The sequence below is a fragment of the Thalassophryne amazonica genome, chromosome 17 (genome assembly GCF_902500255.1).
Source record: "Thalassophryne amazonica chromosome 17, fThaAma1.1, whole genome shotgun sequence".
Lineage (NCBI taxonomy): Eukaryota > Metazoa > Chordata > Actinopteri > Batrachoidiformes > Batrachoididae > Thalassophryne > Thalassophryne amazonica.
The window spans coordinates 40,574,002-40,592,372 of NC_047119.1; the positions used below are offsets into that span (position 1 = coordinate 40,574,002).

At 38.1% G+C, this 18,371-nt stretch overlaps 1 protein-coding gene across 1 annotated transcript; it reads left to right on the plus strand.

Moving 5' to 3' along the window:
* The first annotated feature begins 2,956 nt into the window (after nt 1-2,956).
* tdgf1 (teratocarcinoma-derived growth factor 1) lies at nt 2,957-15,083 on the plus strand. The gene is made up of 7 exons (XM_034192361.1): nt 2,957-3,243; nt 4,722-5,070; nt 10,534-10,568; nt 11,395-11,574; nt 13,778-13,892; nt 13,982-14,091; nt 14,847-15,083. Exons 2-7 carry the CDS (start codon nt 4,736-4,738, stop codon nt 14,957-14,959), a joined length of 888 nt encoding a protein of 295 aa, XP_034048252.1. The 5' UTR covers nt 2,957-3,243; nt 4,722-4,735; the 3' UTR covers nt 14,960-15,083.
* Nucleotides 15,084-18,371: the final 3,288 nt, after the last annotated feature.

Sequence of the window (18,371 nt, forward strand, 5' to 3'; positions counted from 1 at the left end):
TGATCCGGAACTGGCAAATTTTCGCGTCAGAGATAAATGCGCGCAGCAATTAAACAGCAAGTCATAACACACTGACATTTTCTACTAAGTATTTTCCCACTCTAGAACCAAAAACACCGAACGGCTAACTCACCTTTGCTACGTTTTAGAGATCGTTACTTTAAAACTTGCAGGAATGAGTGAGTCAGAAAAAACGCAGACACCGGGACGTTTTGATTCCTCTGCTGATCACAAGGACGGCTGGATCCAGTCGAGCTTGTGGTCGTTTGTAGACAAAACATCAATCTGTCCATTTGTACCAAGTATTAGCTTATTCGTGCTGATTACGAGAAACGGCGGCACAAAAACTACAGCAGTGATCCGGAACTGGGCAAGTGACTGTATCTAATATTACAGTTATTACTTAACATCTGAGTATCTGATATTACAGATTTTACTTAATATATGAGCGTCTAATATTACAGGTATTATAAATATATATGTGTCTAATATTACAGTTATTATAAATATGAGTTTTACAGTTGAGTATTACATATGAGTATTAGTTATTATAAATATATGAGTGTCTAATATTACAGTTATAAATATGAGTGTTTTTATATTACAGTTATCATAAATATGAGTTTTACAGTTGAGTATTACATATGAGTATTACAGTTATTATAAATATATATGTCTAATATTACAGTTCTTATAAATATGAGTGTTTAATATTAGTTATCATAAATGAGTGTTACAGTTGAATATTACATATGAGTATTACAATTATTATCAATATATATGAGTGTCTAATATTAGTTATAATAAATATGAGTGTTTAATATTAGTTATAAATATGAGTGTCTAATATTACAGTTATTATACATATATGAGTGTCTAATATTACAGTTATTATACATATATGAGTGTCTAATATTACAGTTATTATAAATATGAGTGTTTAATATTAGTTATCATAAATATGAGTGTCTAATATTACAGTTATTATACATATGAGTGTTTAATATTAGTTATAAATATGAGTGTCTAATATTACAGTTATTATACATATATGAGTGTCTAATATTAGTTATTATAAATATGAGTGTTTAATATTAGTTATAAATATGAGTGTCTAATATTACAGTTATTATAAATATGAGTGTTTAATATTTGTTATAAATATGAGTGTCTAATATTACAGTTATTATAAATATGAGTGTTTAATATTAGTTATCATAAATATGAGTGTCTAATATTACAGTTATTATACATATATGAGTGTCTAATATTAGTTATTATAAATATGAGTGTTTAATATTAGTTATCATAAATATGAGTGTCTAATATTACAGTTATTATAAATATATATCTCTCAATTCTCAATTTATTTATAAAGCACTTTAAAATGCACCAACAACCAAAGCACTGTACACAACAAAAACAGGCAAGTTAAAATAATTGAATAAATAAAAAGTTACAGTTAAAAGCAAAAACACACACACACACACAAAAAAAAACAGTGTCAAGCTGTGTTAAAAGCCAAAGAGAAAAATGTGCTTTAAGAGACGATTTAAAAGCAGAGAGAGAATCAGCCTGCCTAATGTGCAAAGGAAGATCATTCCACAGTCTCGGGGCAACGACTGAAAAAGCTCGGTCTCCTCTACGCTTCCTCTTTGACCTTGGGATAACCAACAGTGACAAATCAGCTGACCTGAGTGAGCGTGAAGGGGCATATAAATGGAACAGGTCAGACAGATATAGCGGGGCAAAGCCATGAAGACATTTAAAAACAAATAAAATAAAATAAAATATATGAGTGTCTAATATTACAGTTATTATAAATATGAGTGTTTAATATTACAGTTATTATAAATATGAGTGTCTAATATTAGTTATAAATATGAGTGTTTAATATTACAGTTATTATAAATATGAGTGTCTAATATTACAGTTATTATAAATACGAGTGTTTTATATTACAGTTATAAACATGAGTGTTACAGTTGAGTATTACATATGAGTATTACAGTTATTATAAATATATATGAGTGTCTAATATTACAGTTATTATAAATATGAGTGTTTTATATTACAGTTATCATAAATATGAGTGTTACAGTTGAGTATTACATATGAGTATTGCAGTTATAAATATATATGAGTGTCTAATATTACAGTTATAAATATGAGTGTTTTATATTACAGTTATCATAAATATGAGTGTCCCCAAACCGAAGTGGCTGCTGTCTGTGTACGCCAGGGATGTCCTGTCAAGGTTACCTGAGGTCAAGGCCAGAATCACATCTGTCTTTGGCTCTGTTCTAAAGGACTCGACCAAAAGGGTAAAAACAACACACAAACAGTAATGTGACAGTTTTTATTTTCTTATTTTTCTTTTCTTTTACAACACACATATAGGTAACCAAAAAACTGGCCGGTGCAGCTGCCCACACTGCGGGCTGGTGCACTAACGTGGGCAACGAGCACGGCCAGGTGTTGGTGTCCATGCTCACGGCTGCAGAGGGACACGGACTGTGGCCCATGGCAGCGGGGCTCGTGAGGCGCTACAGGGAGGCAGGAGTGGCGCCGCCCTCCATTGTGTACGTGGACCGAGACTGCTGCAGCCCACATGGGCAGTCGCAGGTCAGGGCCATGTTTGCAGAGTGGGACGAGCTCTGTGTGCGCTTGGACATCTGGCACTTTATGCGGCGTTTTGCAGCCGGAGTCATCACCGAGTCTCATCAGCTCTATGGTGTCTTCATGGCTCAACTTTCCAGGTTCATGCTGTCAGCTAAATTATGTAGTCACATAGACTATTTTGGGCCAAAGTTATATTTTTGTGACTTAAAACAGACTAAAAGGAAAAAAAAAATCATTATTAAATTGGTCTTATTATCATTATACGTTTTATATACTCGTATATATATATAAAATGTATTTATGCTGTCAACATGAACACTGTCCAGGTGCATCTTTGAGCTGGACCCTGCAGATGTGGCTGCTCTGCAGCTGGCCAAACAGGGGGAGCTCCAGGCCAGAGGCGTGGGCCCAGTCTCTGAGAAGGCACTGGATAAGCTCATCACGAGGAAGGAGTTGGTGCTGCACTGCCGCAAGAGGACCAGAGGGCTGGAGGAGACCGCCAGGAGGATCAAGGCGCTCATCGATAAGCTGGACAGTGAGAAGGGGAGGGACAAGCTGGGGGTCCCACTGCTGGACCACTGCTGGAAACAAAGGAAAGGATTATCAAACTCTTAAAAGAGGGTAAATCATCACGCAATGTTGCAAAAGATGTTGGTTGTTCACAGTCAGTTGTGTCTAAACTCTGGACCAAATACAAACAACATGGGAAGGTTGTTAAAGGCAAACATACTGGTAGACCAAGGAAGACATCAAAGCGTCAAGACAGAAAACTTAAAGCAGTATGTCTCATAAATCGAAAATGCACAACAAAACAAATGAGGAATGAATGGGAGGAAACTGGAGTCAACGTCTGTGACCGAACTGTAAGAAACCACCTAAAGGAAATGGGATTTACATACAGAAAAGCTAAACGAAAGCCATCATTAACACCTAAACAGAAAAAAACAAGGTTACAATGGGCTAAGGAAAAGCAATCGTGGATGACTGGATGAAAGTCATATTCAGTGATGAATCTCGAAGCTGCATTGGGCAAGGTGATGATGCTGGAACTTTTGTTTGGTGCCGTTCCAATGAGATTTATAAAGATGACTGCCTGAAGAGAACATGTAAATTTCCACAGTCACTGATGATATGGGGCTGCATGTCAGGTAAAGGCACTGGGGAGATGGCTGTCATTACATCATCAATAAATGCACAGGCTTACGTTGATATTTTGACACTTTTCTTATCCCATCAATTGGAAGGATGTTTGGGGATGATGGAATCATTTCTCAAGATGATAATGCATCTTGCCATAGAGCAAAAACTGTGAAAACATTCCTTGCAAAAAGACACATAGGGTCAAAAAATAGTCCGGATCTTAATCCAATTGAAAATCTTTGGTGGAAGTTGAAGAAAATGGTCCATGACAAGGCTCCAACCTGCAAAGCTGATCTGGCAACTGCAATCAGAGAAAGTTGGAGCCAGATTGATGAAGAGTACTGTGTGTCACTCATTAAGTCCATGCCTCAGAGACTGCAAGCTGTTATAAAAGCCAGAGGTGGTGCAACAAAATACTAGTGATGTGTTGGAGCGTTCTTTTGTTTTTCATGATTACATAATTTATTCCTCAGAATTGAGTGATTCCATATTTTTTTTCCCCTCTGCTTGGTCTAAAAAAGTAACCGTTACTGACTGCCACAATTTTTTTCTTGATTTCTTATAGTGTTTCTTAAAGCCAGAAAGTTGCCATTTGAAATGACTTTAGTTTTGTGTCATGTCTGTGATCTGCTTTTTTTCTACAAAATTAAACAACTGAATGAACATCCTCCGAGGCCGGTGATTCCATAATTTTTGCCAGGGGTTGTATAAAGGTGTATCTGAAAATGGTATTCTTTTGCTAACAAGACTTCAGCACTTCAGTACTTTGTTAAAATACAGACACAGATGCAAAAACATTACATCAATGAAGAAAACATCAGATATTTTCTGATCTCTTTATTATGTGTAAAAGTACCTGAAACTGTACTTCTTACTTCTACTTCATCATTTTCCACCACTGTTGATGTGGAGTGTTGGATTTTAATATTTATTACACCTTCTGCTTTTTGTGTTTGCAGGGGAGCTGCTGGGTATGGAGTACCTCTACAGTCAGTTGGGGAAATCCCTGACTGTAACAATCAACCCTGAGGAAGAAGACCGGCTGGTGGAGCAAATGGACGACGGGTTTGTAGAGGAGGAAACCGAGGATCTGACGGTGCCCGTCCTCTACGACCCCTTGGAGGCGGTGAGGGGCAATGTCCCCCAGGCCTTCACCAACTCCGCACCACCCTCACCGCTGCCGTCCACATCCAGCCCCCACCCCTTACCCCACACACATCTCCTCAGGCTCCTGCCCAAGCTCCTCTGCTCCCTCCTCCTCCTCGAGATGCAGAACAACCTCCTCCTCGGGCTGCAGACCAGCCTGCTGTGAGTAGACAACTCAACTTCAACTTTAGTTATATAGCGCTTTTCATGCACAAGTGCAACACAAAGTGCTTTACAGATTAAAAACATTTAAAACAACTCCACCCGACCAGCCCTCCCCACCCGTGATAAAATACATATTTACAAATGTCACCAGATCGATTTACACACACACACACACACACACACACACACACACACACACACACACACACACACACACACACACACACACACACACAGAATTGTATAGCTGCAAAAGGCAGATAATTACTTTAAATTCACAGTCATGGTGTGCAGGTGTGTTATTGTTTACTCTCAGAAAAGCTTCACCATATACACTGTAAAATGGGAATGAATAGAAACACTCAGATCCACAAGTATTTAGACTGTGACACATTTATATTTGGGACTATCTATATCACCACAATGGAGTTAAAAAAATCAAAGATGTGATTGTGTAGATTTCTAGCTTCAATTCAAGGTATTTAAAAATATTTGTTTTTATCATTGAGGATTTATGGCCATTGGTATATGTAGGCTCTCCATTTTTCAGAGCCCACAAAGCCACAAATAACATTATCATCGTGTACATAATGGACATTAGGAGCAGGTGTGGTTAAAGTTACATGCATCTTACTAGTCACTAGGGATGTCGGAAAAAAATTGATTCACGTCTGAATCACGATTCTTATTTATTACGATTCTGAATCGATCCAAAATGTCCAAGAATCGATTTTTAAAAAGCATTTTATTAAACATTTTATTGCTTACTCGCTGCGTGTACTGTTTGTCAGGCAATGGCTTCCGTCCTACAGCATCTCCGCGAGGGGCGGGGGGGTCCGGCGTGCTTCAAACATTTGTGAGCTGTAGCTTAGCGTGGCGGATGAAGAGCTAATTCAGCCAGCACCGTCTTTGCTGAAGGCAAATGTTTGGGTGCATTTTGGATTTTATTATTTGCTGCGTAAGAAGGAGCTTGACGTGACTTATGCAGTGTGCAAAATCTGCAAAATGAAAGTTAAGTACTTCGGAAACACTTCAAATCCGCAAGCCCACATGCTACGCTATCACCCGGAGTTAAAAGAGGGGAGCAGCGGTATCTGCCGACTACTGACCGGCGCTTCGCTAAACTGCCAGCCAACTCCGAACGAGCAAAGCAGATAAGTAAATTTACATCTTTAGAATCACGAGATTAACCTTGTAAAGCTGCATTTTCTTAAACATAAACATTTTTTAAGTAATATAATTATTTCTCAGAGCTCTTTGAATCGAAAATCGATTCTGAATCGAATCGTCACCCCAAGAATTGGAATCCAATTGAATCGTGAGTAGTTGTACGATTCACATCCCTACAAACTGAGCACACCACCACCACCCGACCCCGTATTACAGTTTTTCTCTATCGCTAAAACACTAAACCCTCTTGTCTGACCCAAATGCTCAGTTGCCTGAACCCACTGATTGAATCAGTCACTCTTTTGGCAAAACCATAAGCACTTTTCACCTGTTTAGACACAACTTGCCAACACATTTTCATTGTGATGCACCTGTGTTGCATAATGGTGAACACAGATGGAAAAAAGTCAAACACAGTTAAAGCGCTGGTGTCACCGGTTGAACACAACAACACAAAACTGATCTCATTTGTGGCCAGTGATGTGAGGGAGCAGATATAAGGCAGTTCAGAGAGCGCTGGTTTGTGAGGCACTACAACGGACAGAAATCTGAGAGGAGGAGTTTGTGTGAGAGGTGGTCCAAGTGGTAAGGTGGTCAGCAAAAACAAAGAACAGTAATATCTGATGATATCAGACCTACTGTGATTGACCATGTTCTTGTCCACGATATGAGCATGAGGGAGGCCGGACAAAGGCTACAACCAAACATCAGTAGATTCACTGTGTCCACCAGAATCCCAAGATTTAGAGAAGAGAACAGATAATTACCTTTTCTGACATTATAGTATGTAAATGTTGACAGGAATTACTGTATGACTATACTATGTCCTGTACCACAGTATACTGTAAGTAAATACATGTTTCAGTACATCACTGTGCCAATGTACTGTAGTATTGTAATGGAGGGTTAGTCTGTTTTTGGCCTCGTATCCCATGTATATTTTTGTACTTTATTTTTACATAGGCTTACTGTATACAAGTGCTAAACGCACAGGATTTCTGTTTGTTTTTGTACTGTGCAAGTGCTACGTGTAATTGCACAGGATTTCTGTTATTTGTACTTTTTTTTACTACGTACAAGTGCTAAATGCACAGGTTCTTTGTTTTGCAACATGCATTTACAGTGAACAATACGTAAACATTTATTTCTACAGCTTCATGTCCTGAGCGTTGTAGTTCCTATTTTCTGTGTAGTATTTAGATACTGCTCAGTAGTATTTTTAATTTTGATTGACTCGTTGCACGATTTGACAACATAGTTCAGTTTTGAGCACAGATTGAACAGTTTTGAGGTGAAAGCTTGGTTTTTGCAAGAAGGGGTTTGTGTTTACAGTTTAGAGAAAAAGAGAGCAGCTTTCAAGAAATGTGTCTTAGCAATTGAGAAAAACTGTAATGTATAACTGATGGAGTATAAAACCAAACAGTAAAAAAAAAGATGGTTTACACTAGAAAATTTTAAATTTTAGCAGTGAGTCTTCTGTGTCGCTGAAGGTCGAGCCCATCTGTTCAGCTGTGTGTGTGTCCTTGTTGCCGATGTGTACACAGTCTCTTTCCAAAGACTTTGTGTATCAAGCTGAATGTTGTCCACAAGGCTGCCTCACTGAGCTGTTTTCACGCATGAATACGCTCTGAACCAAGGTTCCTCTTTTTGTGTACGTTTGGTCCACTAGGTTTTTTGTTATTGTTGTTGTTTGTTTGCACTGTATTGTTGCGGTCAGACTAAAGAACTTTTCATGACGTACTTACATCCTGACATCAGCATCTGTGTCGGCTGCAACGTGATTGGCTTGTAGACATGCAAGCGTCTGACATCAGCTTGTTGTCAATTTGATGTAAAGTTCAGTTTGAACAGAGAAAATGAATGGATGAATTCTGTTGATCATTTAAATAAATGATCATTATTTGTATTTGTCAGCTCTGATCCTCCAAACCTTTGGGTCGAGTCCAGTTTGTGAGCTCAGCAGTCAAGGTCACTTGATCCGGGTCTGTAGGACTGTAAAGGTCTCATTGATTCACATGTTCACATTCAAACATGCATTGGTGGCACTGTGGTATTTTTTACCAGCAGCATGCGTATGTGGCACTTTCTCATCAAAACAGAAATATTTTCTACTTTTGTTACCTGCTGCAGCCAAACACAAAACAGATGTTTTAACTTTAATGAGTAGAAAAGAGGGAGAGCAGAGAGTCACGGGTGTTAATCGGGTAAATTAACTAAATCTTGTCTCGTCTGGATCTCCCAGCTGGCTTGGAAATGCCTCAGAATCCCCCAGGAAGAGATGGAGAACTTGGCTGGGAATAGGCAAGTGTGGGATGAGCTGCTTGGTCTGCTGGCGCTGTGACCCCGGATAAGCAGCAGAAAATGAATAAATGAACAAGATAATTTAAATCACGTCTTTTCTTCTTCTACTCTTTAATGGGTGGTGATAACTTGCCTCTTTCCTGTAATTTGTCTCAACCACACAGTTTGATCTGCACTGACATTTCCTCTTTGTCAAACCAGATTTTGGTCCTGTTGTCCGAGGCTGCTTTCACACCTACCTTGTTTGGCCCAAACAAGGTAGGTGTGAAAGCAGCCCAAGACCTCTGGGGTTTGGCGACACAGGTTCAGGTCATTGTTCCTCTGATTTGTGTTTCTTCTTTTTATCCTGATACCTGTTTTGGCAGTTATTTTTAATTTTCTGCCTGGTGCATTCCCATTTGGGGTTTTGCCTCCTGCTGTTGTTCTCAAGCAGCATCACAGCAGATTCCATTGTGATGCTGCTGGATTACAAAATCCTCGTTTCCATGTTGTGCTCAGAGCAGATTAACCACAGCTGGTCGGGGGTCGGTGCCGGGTTCAGGATTGATGAGTTTTTACAGGAATCGACCAGTAATCGATGAATAAATTCATGTTGTTACTGTGCAGCCTCATAACAGTTTGTGCTCCACATGAAGATGTATTTTAAGACACTTGACAACAAATCACTTTTGTTTGAAAGAAAACAAAAACTGAAAAGAAGCCATTAAAAAATTGTTACAAAATAGTTTTTGCTTTGGAATATTTACATAAGAAAATAACATGAAATGGGCTATCTTCAAATGCTTCACTTATTGTTTTTTAATAAAGTGAAAACCCTTTTAAATCAGGATCATTTTATCGTAATTTGTTCAATATATCACACATTTACTAATGAAATGGTGCTGCAGTAAAAAAAAAAAAAAAAAAAAAAAAATTAAACATAAAAATTGCTTCAGAACTCGTTTTAAAAAGATTGTTGAAGCCTGTAGTGTCCTGTGAAATTAAAAGATAAGATACCAGCCTTTGCTCCATGCTGACATGTAAATGAAGTATTTGTTTGCAGTGAGGATGGAGAAATTTTTGTGCTAAAGACTCATTTCCTGCAGCTGCAGCTTCGTTAACATGTGAAGACAGAACAGGACGAGCGAGAGAGCTTCATCTGCATGAAAGAGAGAGAGAAACAGGGCAAAATCAAACCCCAGAGAAAGAAGTTTGTCCCACAGCAGCCACCACAAGTCCAAAATAAAGGGTTTTTTAATGCATATTTTATGATTGATTGAAATCAACTAATGTATTGAATCTTGTAAAATATACCATCATGAAAATGTCAAAACCTGAATAGTTATCACAGTGGAATATCAAGACACTGACCTTTGAACTATCTGTTAGATTATTAATTTCACTGTTTTTTAACTTTCATTCTGACATTAATTTAATAATCAGATTTTATTTAAATGTTCGTGCTAGCAGATACTATACTTAGGACAGTTTCCATGACTAACACCCCCGTATTTAAATACGGGGGGGGGGGGGGGGGTTCTTCTGTGGCCCCTCCTCCAACCTGGAAGCCGCAGCAAACTTTTCTGGTTCTCTTCAGTTTGTGAGGAACAGGCAGAATTTTGTTTTCACAGAAACCACTCTTCATTTCTGTAAAATCTCTGAGCAGCCTCACTTTGAGCATTTTTAAGCATTTGGGAAAATGTTTTGACCATTTTTAAATCAGCTCTCAGTGGAATAGATTTGGATTTGTTTGATTTATTTCTGTTAAAATGACCTGGATGGAACTTCTCAGGTGAGTTTGATATAAAACCATTAAAGTTCTTGTTTTTATTTAATTCAAATGAACTGTTTATGTTTTTCTTTCTGCTTTGCTTTTAATGCGTATGTTAATTTGAATCTTCCCCAAAATAAAGTCTTTCTACCTCTTTCAGCATTCATTGAAATGGTGCTTTATTATTTTTTTTTATTGGTTAATTTTGGGATGAAATAATTTGATGTTTGTATTTACAGGTTTTCGTTGATTTGCCTTCATTCTGCTGCCTCAGGTCAGTTTTTCATCAAACACTGAACTTTTTTTGCGGCAACAGATTCAATGAATTTGAAATGAAATGAATTGAAATGGAGCATGTTCTTAAGATTGTATTACTTACAGGGCAGCTGAATTGCATTAGACTGATTTGGTCCAAGTGTTAGGAATGATGTGGGTGGTACTGATGCATTCACCTGAAATGTTTTCTTTGGACATTGAATCTACAATCTATAAGGAGAATTAGTCTGCAGAATAGACCGTTGATGCATGTATGCACCTTTCATGAGCAGTGCACCTTTGTTTTTTGTTTTGTTTTCATTAGGTTTGATGTCCTATTTCAGGTGTGTGATGTTTGTTTTATTTTGAAAAAATGAAAAATTAAATAAAAAGTTGGTCACAACAAAGTAAAAATGATTTGTTGTTTGTGAAAAATGTATTTTATTTCATGTTCAAACAGCATTATTTTAAATAAGCAAAAATCAGACCAGTTAAAAACCAATGGAAATTATTTGAAGATTAAAATAATGTGATTTTTGTATTTGTTTAGTTTATTGTCAGATAATCCCAAAGTGAAACATTTGAATTTTATGTCTGGTGTTATACCAAAAAATAGTTTGATATGAGACAATATAGAAAAAGTGATTTATTTATTTAAAGCCAAAGGAAGGACAAATAAGTGAAGATTAAATGAAACAAAGTAAAAATTGATTAAAGGGATGAAAGATGGAAACTTTGTTTCCCAGTGCATGTTGGGATAGAATACATGGAAGAAGCGAAGATGGCTGAGAACAGAAGAATGTTTTATAGCAGAGGATTCTGGGTAAAATCTGACTATATTTCAGGATGTGACAAAGATGGCTGTAGCAGAGACCACGCCCCCCTCTCATCTTCTTCATTGGTGAAATCCTCACAGCACCCATACGACATCCCAGTTTCAGTGACACAGGCGACTTCAGTAAATGGCAGTGATCGTAAACATCGTGATGCTTCTGCTGTGTTTCCCTTCATTGGCCTCACAGGAAGTAAGTTCACCTTTAAGCCCCGCCCACGTGAGAAAACAAACAGAACAAAGTAATGGTTTGAGACAGTTCCTGCTTCGAGGTTTCATTTGCTGCTTCCAGGATCAGTTTAGAAATTAAGGACCTTGCTCAAGGACAACTTGGTGATTTTCCTGTCTGATCAGGGAATTGAACCTTTGACTTTCTGGTCAAAAGCCCACCTCTCTAACTTATAGGTCACCACTTCCCATAACAGGAAAAAACAGTCAACATGATGAAGACTAAAACCTAAGTCAACATTTGAAAGTAAAAGTCACTAATAAAAAAAAGTTACTAGTAAAGTGACAATGATTCAAAAATGTTTCATAGTTTCAGTAAAAATACATACAAAAGAAACAGCTAGCTACTGTGTTGACTCATATTCACATAATTCTTTAAATAAGGAAAAAGTCAGTTTTTATTATTGTAGTTTAAATAAAATATTTTATTGTCATAAGAGATTATACTGAAAATTATCTTTCTTTAAAAATAATAGATATTTCATATTTGAGGAATAAAATTACACTGAGTCAACAAAGTATTATGACAATGTTACCAGATATTTATGCACAAAAGTTTTATGATTTCTTAAGTCTGCTCTAATTAGATTTTCACACATTATTGCCAACCCCCCCCCCCCCCACACACACACACACACACTAATATTCATGTTTATTTTCAAACATTCTAAAGTTTAATTGTAGTTTCATGAAAATGTAACTTTTTGGAAAAAGTATTATCTTTATTTTTATTATTCCAGAAATTGATTAGAATTTATTTTCTGCTGTGGCCTTGTGAAAGTTTTTTTTTTTTTTTTTTTTATTCAGCTCTTCAATAAAAGACTTTAGATAATTTTATTTTCACTTTTAAAATGGGACCAATGCTTGAAATGTTTTTGTTTTCAGTTTGTTTTTGGAGTCTTTGTGTTATTTTCAGGTGTTTGTTCACAAAAACAGCAGCGGGGATTGATGGTAAACAGACCCAGACAGGAATGTAGCTCCAGACTCTGGTTTGCGTCGGCCTCAGACAGGGCGTGGTTCAATGTGAGGTCTGTGGACCCTGTGGGGGCTTCCACATGGTCCAACAGGGGTCCAGAAGCAGCACTCTGATGTGCATGTTTAACTTCATTGCAACATTTTTTTTTTTCTTTTTGTAGTTTAATTTTAATATCTCAGAAATTCTGTTTGAAGCATGTAGCAGTCTGTGGTTCATGATTCAGTTCACCAAAAGCGTCAATCTATTTTCCGCCTCTTGTGAGTTGCAGCTGCCTGTAAAGATTCATTCACCCAGACCATCAGCTTCTCGGGTTCCAGAGGTGCCACCACACCAGATGGGGTTTATCCCTGAACCGTGTCTTTGGTCTTCCCTGGTGTGTCTCAGTGTATCTGAAGGAGTTCATGAGGCATCCAAGGCCTGGAGAATCGGGTTTCATGGACTGATGTGAATCTGGGAGCAGTTCTGTCAAGAACGTCCCCTCTGGGTCGGACCAAATTCTGGGAGGATCTGGATTCTAATACCATCAAGGGTGGACTAACGATGAACCTGGAGCACTTTCCTGCAGGCAGACCAGGAAACTTGTCCTGTATCCACAGGTCCGGTCATGGTCCACCCAAAACAATAATAGGGAGATGGAAAGATGTGGGCACCTACCCACCAGAAAAGGTCTAAAGGTACCTGTGTACCTGTTTGATATGGGAGACTGGGGCGTAGACATCATGTGCTGCAGGAACTGGTTTCCTTTTTTTAATGGATTACTCCAAAGGTTTTCAGACAACTTTCATAAGATGTGACTCAGAAATCGCTCTTAAGAAGGAGTTGTTAATTTTTGGAACTGAACTGGATGTGGATTCAAGATTTTTTTTTTTTTTTTTTTTTCCCCCCCCCCACAGAGAAACATGCCACATAACTAAAACGTCGACGCTGACGCTCCCTCACAATGCAAATTATTAAATTACTGCAAATAAATTCTACTTGGAATGCATGAGTTTTGTCAATGTTTGTTTCAAAACATTGACAAAAACCTACATTAACGCTCACTACCTGATCAAACCAATAAATGTGGTAATAACTGCATGCCTGCACTGTGATTGGCTGAGCTAATGTGCCAAATTATTGATTACATGAGTCAAGTTGCACAGGCGATTTAGTGCATTGAGACTTCGCTGTGTTTTACGTTGTTGTTGTTTAGGTGCTGAGCAGAGCCGAAGCTGTTGTAAAAATGGAGGAACATGTATCCTTGGCAGCTTCTGCGCCTGTCCTCAGTTCTTCACTGGGAGGAGCTGTGAATACGACAAACGCATCAGGTAAACAAGTAAACAACGGTTCTCCTGCTGTGCAATTATCACCACACTGCTGCTCTGTGTTTACATTCTGGGCGTTTGTGTGTGTGTAGGCGCTGTGGTTTGGTCCGTCACGGCGAGTGGGTTCAGAAAGGCTGTTCATACTGTCGCTGCATTCACGGCGTCCTGCACTGCTTCCCCGACGTCTTCCATAAAGACTGCGGTAAGAACACATGATCACACACCATGTTGATGTGGTCGGTTTGTATTTGAACAGAAGCGCAGACAAGCTGTCGGCGGTTAAACTGTCCATTTTTAAAAAGCTCTTGTTCACACGTCACGTTCTGAGAGAGAGGAAGAAAAAAAAAAAAAGACACGATAGCTGGAAAGTATAAAGGCGCCTCTAAACGCTCACTGAGCTAGTCGCTGCTAACCTTTCTGTCCTTTTTAACCTCCTTCAGCTCGTTCTGTAACGCAACATAAACCAACAAGGAGATCGAGTGTACAAACAAAAACAGCAATCAGTATCAGTTATCAATTAAAAACACAATTTCATCACTATGAAGCAATCAGTGATCAGTTAAAGATATTTCCTCAATAGGAAGTGATCAATGATCAATTTAAAAACATTTTGTCAATTCAAAGCAATCAGTGATGAGTTTAAAACATTTTATCAATTGAAACATCATTTTGGCAATATAAAGCAAGATTTTGTCAATATGAAGTAATCAGTGACCTATGGATAAACATCATTTCATCAATAGGAAATGATCAATTAAAAACATAATTTTGTCAAATTGAAGCGAACAATTAAAACATAATTTTGTCAGTATGAAGCGATCACCTGCTTGAGAACGTTGTGGCATCAGAGCTGTGAAACAACACGTGTCACTCGATAAAGTACAAAGATGAGTTTCTGCTTTTGTAATATTTTCATTCTAAAAGCTTAAAAACCTCATGCAGTGTGTTGGTTTTCAGATGATTCTGAGGAGGTTCTCTGGTTTGTCTCGTCAACTGTCAGAACATGTCACTCCGGGTTCCTCCAGTATGTGGCGCTGCTGCTTCCTCTCTGCTTCCTCCTCTGGGAATGAGGTAAAGTTCAGGATTTCTCTAAAACTCTGACACCTGCTTCAGCATGCCCTGAAAGCTTCAGAAGTATGTCAGGATTCATTCTGTGCTGCTTTCATGTGCTGTCTTAAAACAAAAAAACAAACAGATTTTCTAAACATCCAGTCCATTTGGATCCTGATAAAAACAACAGGTTTTTGGCATTCCCTTTCCATGTACGCTGAAGGTTCATACATTTCACAAAAGATTGATGACAGAACCTTCCACAGATGATCACAAGGAGGATCAAAAGACACATGGACAGTGTTATCATGGCAACCATGACAAAAGTAGAACTGGAAATATTTTTTAAGTGTGTTCCTGATTTTTTTTTTTTTTTTTTTTAATCTCAAATAGTGAGATAAACGAGAGTTTACAAACAATATTTACAAAACTTATTTTTCAGTGTTTTTAGTTTTACTTTGAAGATTGCTTTTTGTCTTGAAGAACATGAAAATAAACTAGAAATTACGTTGGTTTTTTTACTTTGCAGCTGATGTTAATTTGTTCCTGAAGTTCTTCAGTTTTTTTTTTTTTTAATTTCATGTGTTTTGTCTGTGAAAAACAAATTTTATTTGATATTTTGTTTTTAAATGGAACATAGTTGTTTTTATGTATTGTGTTATGTAGCATCACTAATTTATTGTCTCTGGATAAAACTTTAAAGTAAACATAATCCTCAAGTTAACATGAAATTAAATTTCAGACACTCTGTATTTAATTAGTTTATTTCCACTCTTCTTGGAAAAAAATACCCACAGTGAACACAAACAGCACAAGTAAATAAATGTTTTTACTGGTATTTAAAGCTTTTTTTTTTAACTCTGTTATCTGTTGGTCTTTTCAGTACTATCTGTTATTGATCAGCTCTGCTCTCTTATCTTAAACAAACATCAGTCTGTCGCTACAGATGGGTGTTTAGCATTTCACTTCAACTCATTCACTCATTCTTCAACTACAGTCACAGTTTAAATATCTGGATTCATGTCCCTGTGGAAAGTCTCTGTAAAATCAGGAAGGTTTATAAAATGTATTTAATCCAGACAGATGCACAAAGAGTCCAGGAGGAAGAATCCTACCCAGCAGAGGGCGCTGCACATTTGCCCATGATTTTGTGTTGGCAGCGTGATGATAATCATCAAATATCACACATTACCGTTGTAAAGTTAATTAACTTATCACTTTGAGTCATTTTGAACTGATGAAACCAGATAGGCTCATTTTAAAGCTAGCTACATGCTAACTGGCTTGGCAAGACATTTGCAACCTGTATTTCTATTAAACCATAGCAAACCATATCAGTGATTTTGGGACGGTTCATACTTCAGTGATCCCACAGCCATGGTCAGATTACTTGTGTGTCCTTGGACAAGACTATTGATCTGGACTATGTCAGTCCACCCAGCCATAAAGCCCCATTAAAAAAAAAAAAAAAAAAACAGTTTGTCATCTTTGAGCGTTTTTTTTTTTCTTTTCTTTTCGTACAAACAGAGAAGAAACAATATACAGTAAAAATTTTGAGGCTGGGACATGAAACGTCCCCTTGACAAAACCAGACTCACAGCTCTGCAATAGTATTTGATTAAAATCCACAAAAAATATGTACATAATGCCAGAAGTATCCTACTACAAAGAACAAAACCCGCGGGCTGGACCAAGTGGCCGGAACCATGGAGCGCGAGTGCTTTTTGTGCTAATGAGTTGCCATAGCAGAAGAAGCAATGAGGAAAAACCATCGATTTTGTATTTAATTCATTAGATGGTCGATGCAGCCGCCATCTTGCTTGGCGTCCATGTTGTCCAGCATTAGATTAAATAGAAATCTATGATGCGCCTGACTTAAACTTGGGTTAAAGTGATCTGAAATGCTGGTTTGTGCAGCGTTCAGGTGTTGTGACAAGCTGACAAAGGAGTATCACCTGGTTAAAATAAATAATAATAAATTGTGGAGTGAGCTTTACTAAGATGTATTATATGTAATATAAATGATGTGGGGAGGGAAATCAATCAACTTTATTTATAAAGCACTTTTTTTTAAAACAGCTGCAGCTGAAACAAAGTGCTGTACACAAGGGGACATATAAAAGGTAACAAACCACAAAAGTACAAATAAAATTTAACTAAAACAAGTAAATCAGTTAAAACAACCAAAACAGATCAAGATCTCTTCCGGGTGTTAAAGCCAGTGCATAAAAGTGGGTTTAAGATTAGTTTAAAAACAGAAAGTGAAGAGGCCTGCCTGATGTGGAGCGGTAACTCATTCCACATCTTTGGAGCCACAGCAGAAAAAGCTCGGTCCCCTCTGAGCATACGCTTGCACCTCTGCACCTCCCAGGAGGAGCTGATCAGCTGACCGGAGGTGGCGAGCAGGGGCGTAACAATGAAGCAGCTCAGAGAGGTGGGGCGGGGCAAGGCCATTTAAAGATTTAAAAACAAATAAAAGAATCTTAAAATGAATTCTAAAATGCACAGGCAGCCAGTGGAGGGAGGCCAGGATAGGTGTAATGTGCTCCCTCTTACGTGCACCAGTTAGCAGACGGGCAGCAGCATTGTGAACTAGCTGGAGACGTGCAAGGGAGGACTGGCTAATTCCATAATAAAGTGCATTACAGTAATCCAGCCGGGAGGTAATAAAAGCATGGATTGCTGTTTCAAAGTGCTGATGTGCAAGAAAAGGCTTAACCTTAGCAAGCTGCCTTAAGTGAAAGAAACTTGATCTGACTACTGCACTGATTTGGTGGTCCAGTTTAAAATCGTTGTCCATCTTAAAACCCAAGTTTGTGACAGTAGATTTCGAAAAGGCTGACGAAGGCCCCAGATCGACAGGTGAGGAAGAACAGGAGCTGCTAGGGCCAAAAACAATCACCTCTGTTTTCTTTTCATTAAAATTAAGAAAATTCAATGCCATCCAGGCTTTAACATCCTCAAGACAGGACAAAAGGGGCTGAAGAGAAGAGGCATCATTTTTCTTTAGGGGGACATATAGCTGGCTGTCATCAGCATAGCAGTGGAAGCTGATGCCATGCTTTCTGAGAATGGACCCCAGGGGAAGCAAATACAGGGAGAAGAGTAGGGGTCCAAGAATTGAACCCTGTGGGACCCCATATAAAAGTGGAGCAGAGGAGGACTCACAAACCCTGAGGCCAACGCACATAGTCCTACCAGTTAAGTAAGACCTGAACCAGTCCAGGACACTACCACCGATGCCCACAAGCTGCTGCAAATGATTTATCAGTATGTTGTGGTCAATTGTATCAAAAGCAGCAGTCAGGTCAAGCAGGACAAGAATGACATGGTTACCACTATCATTTGCCATTAAAATGTCATTAAAAACCTTTAAAAGGGCAGTTTTTGTGCTATGCAACATTTTAAAACCAGACTGAAAAATCTCTGAAA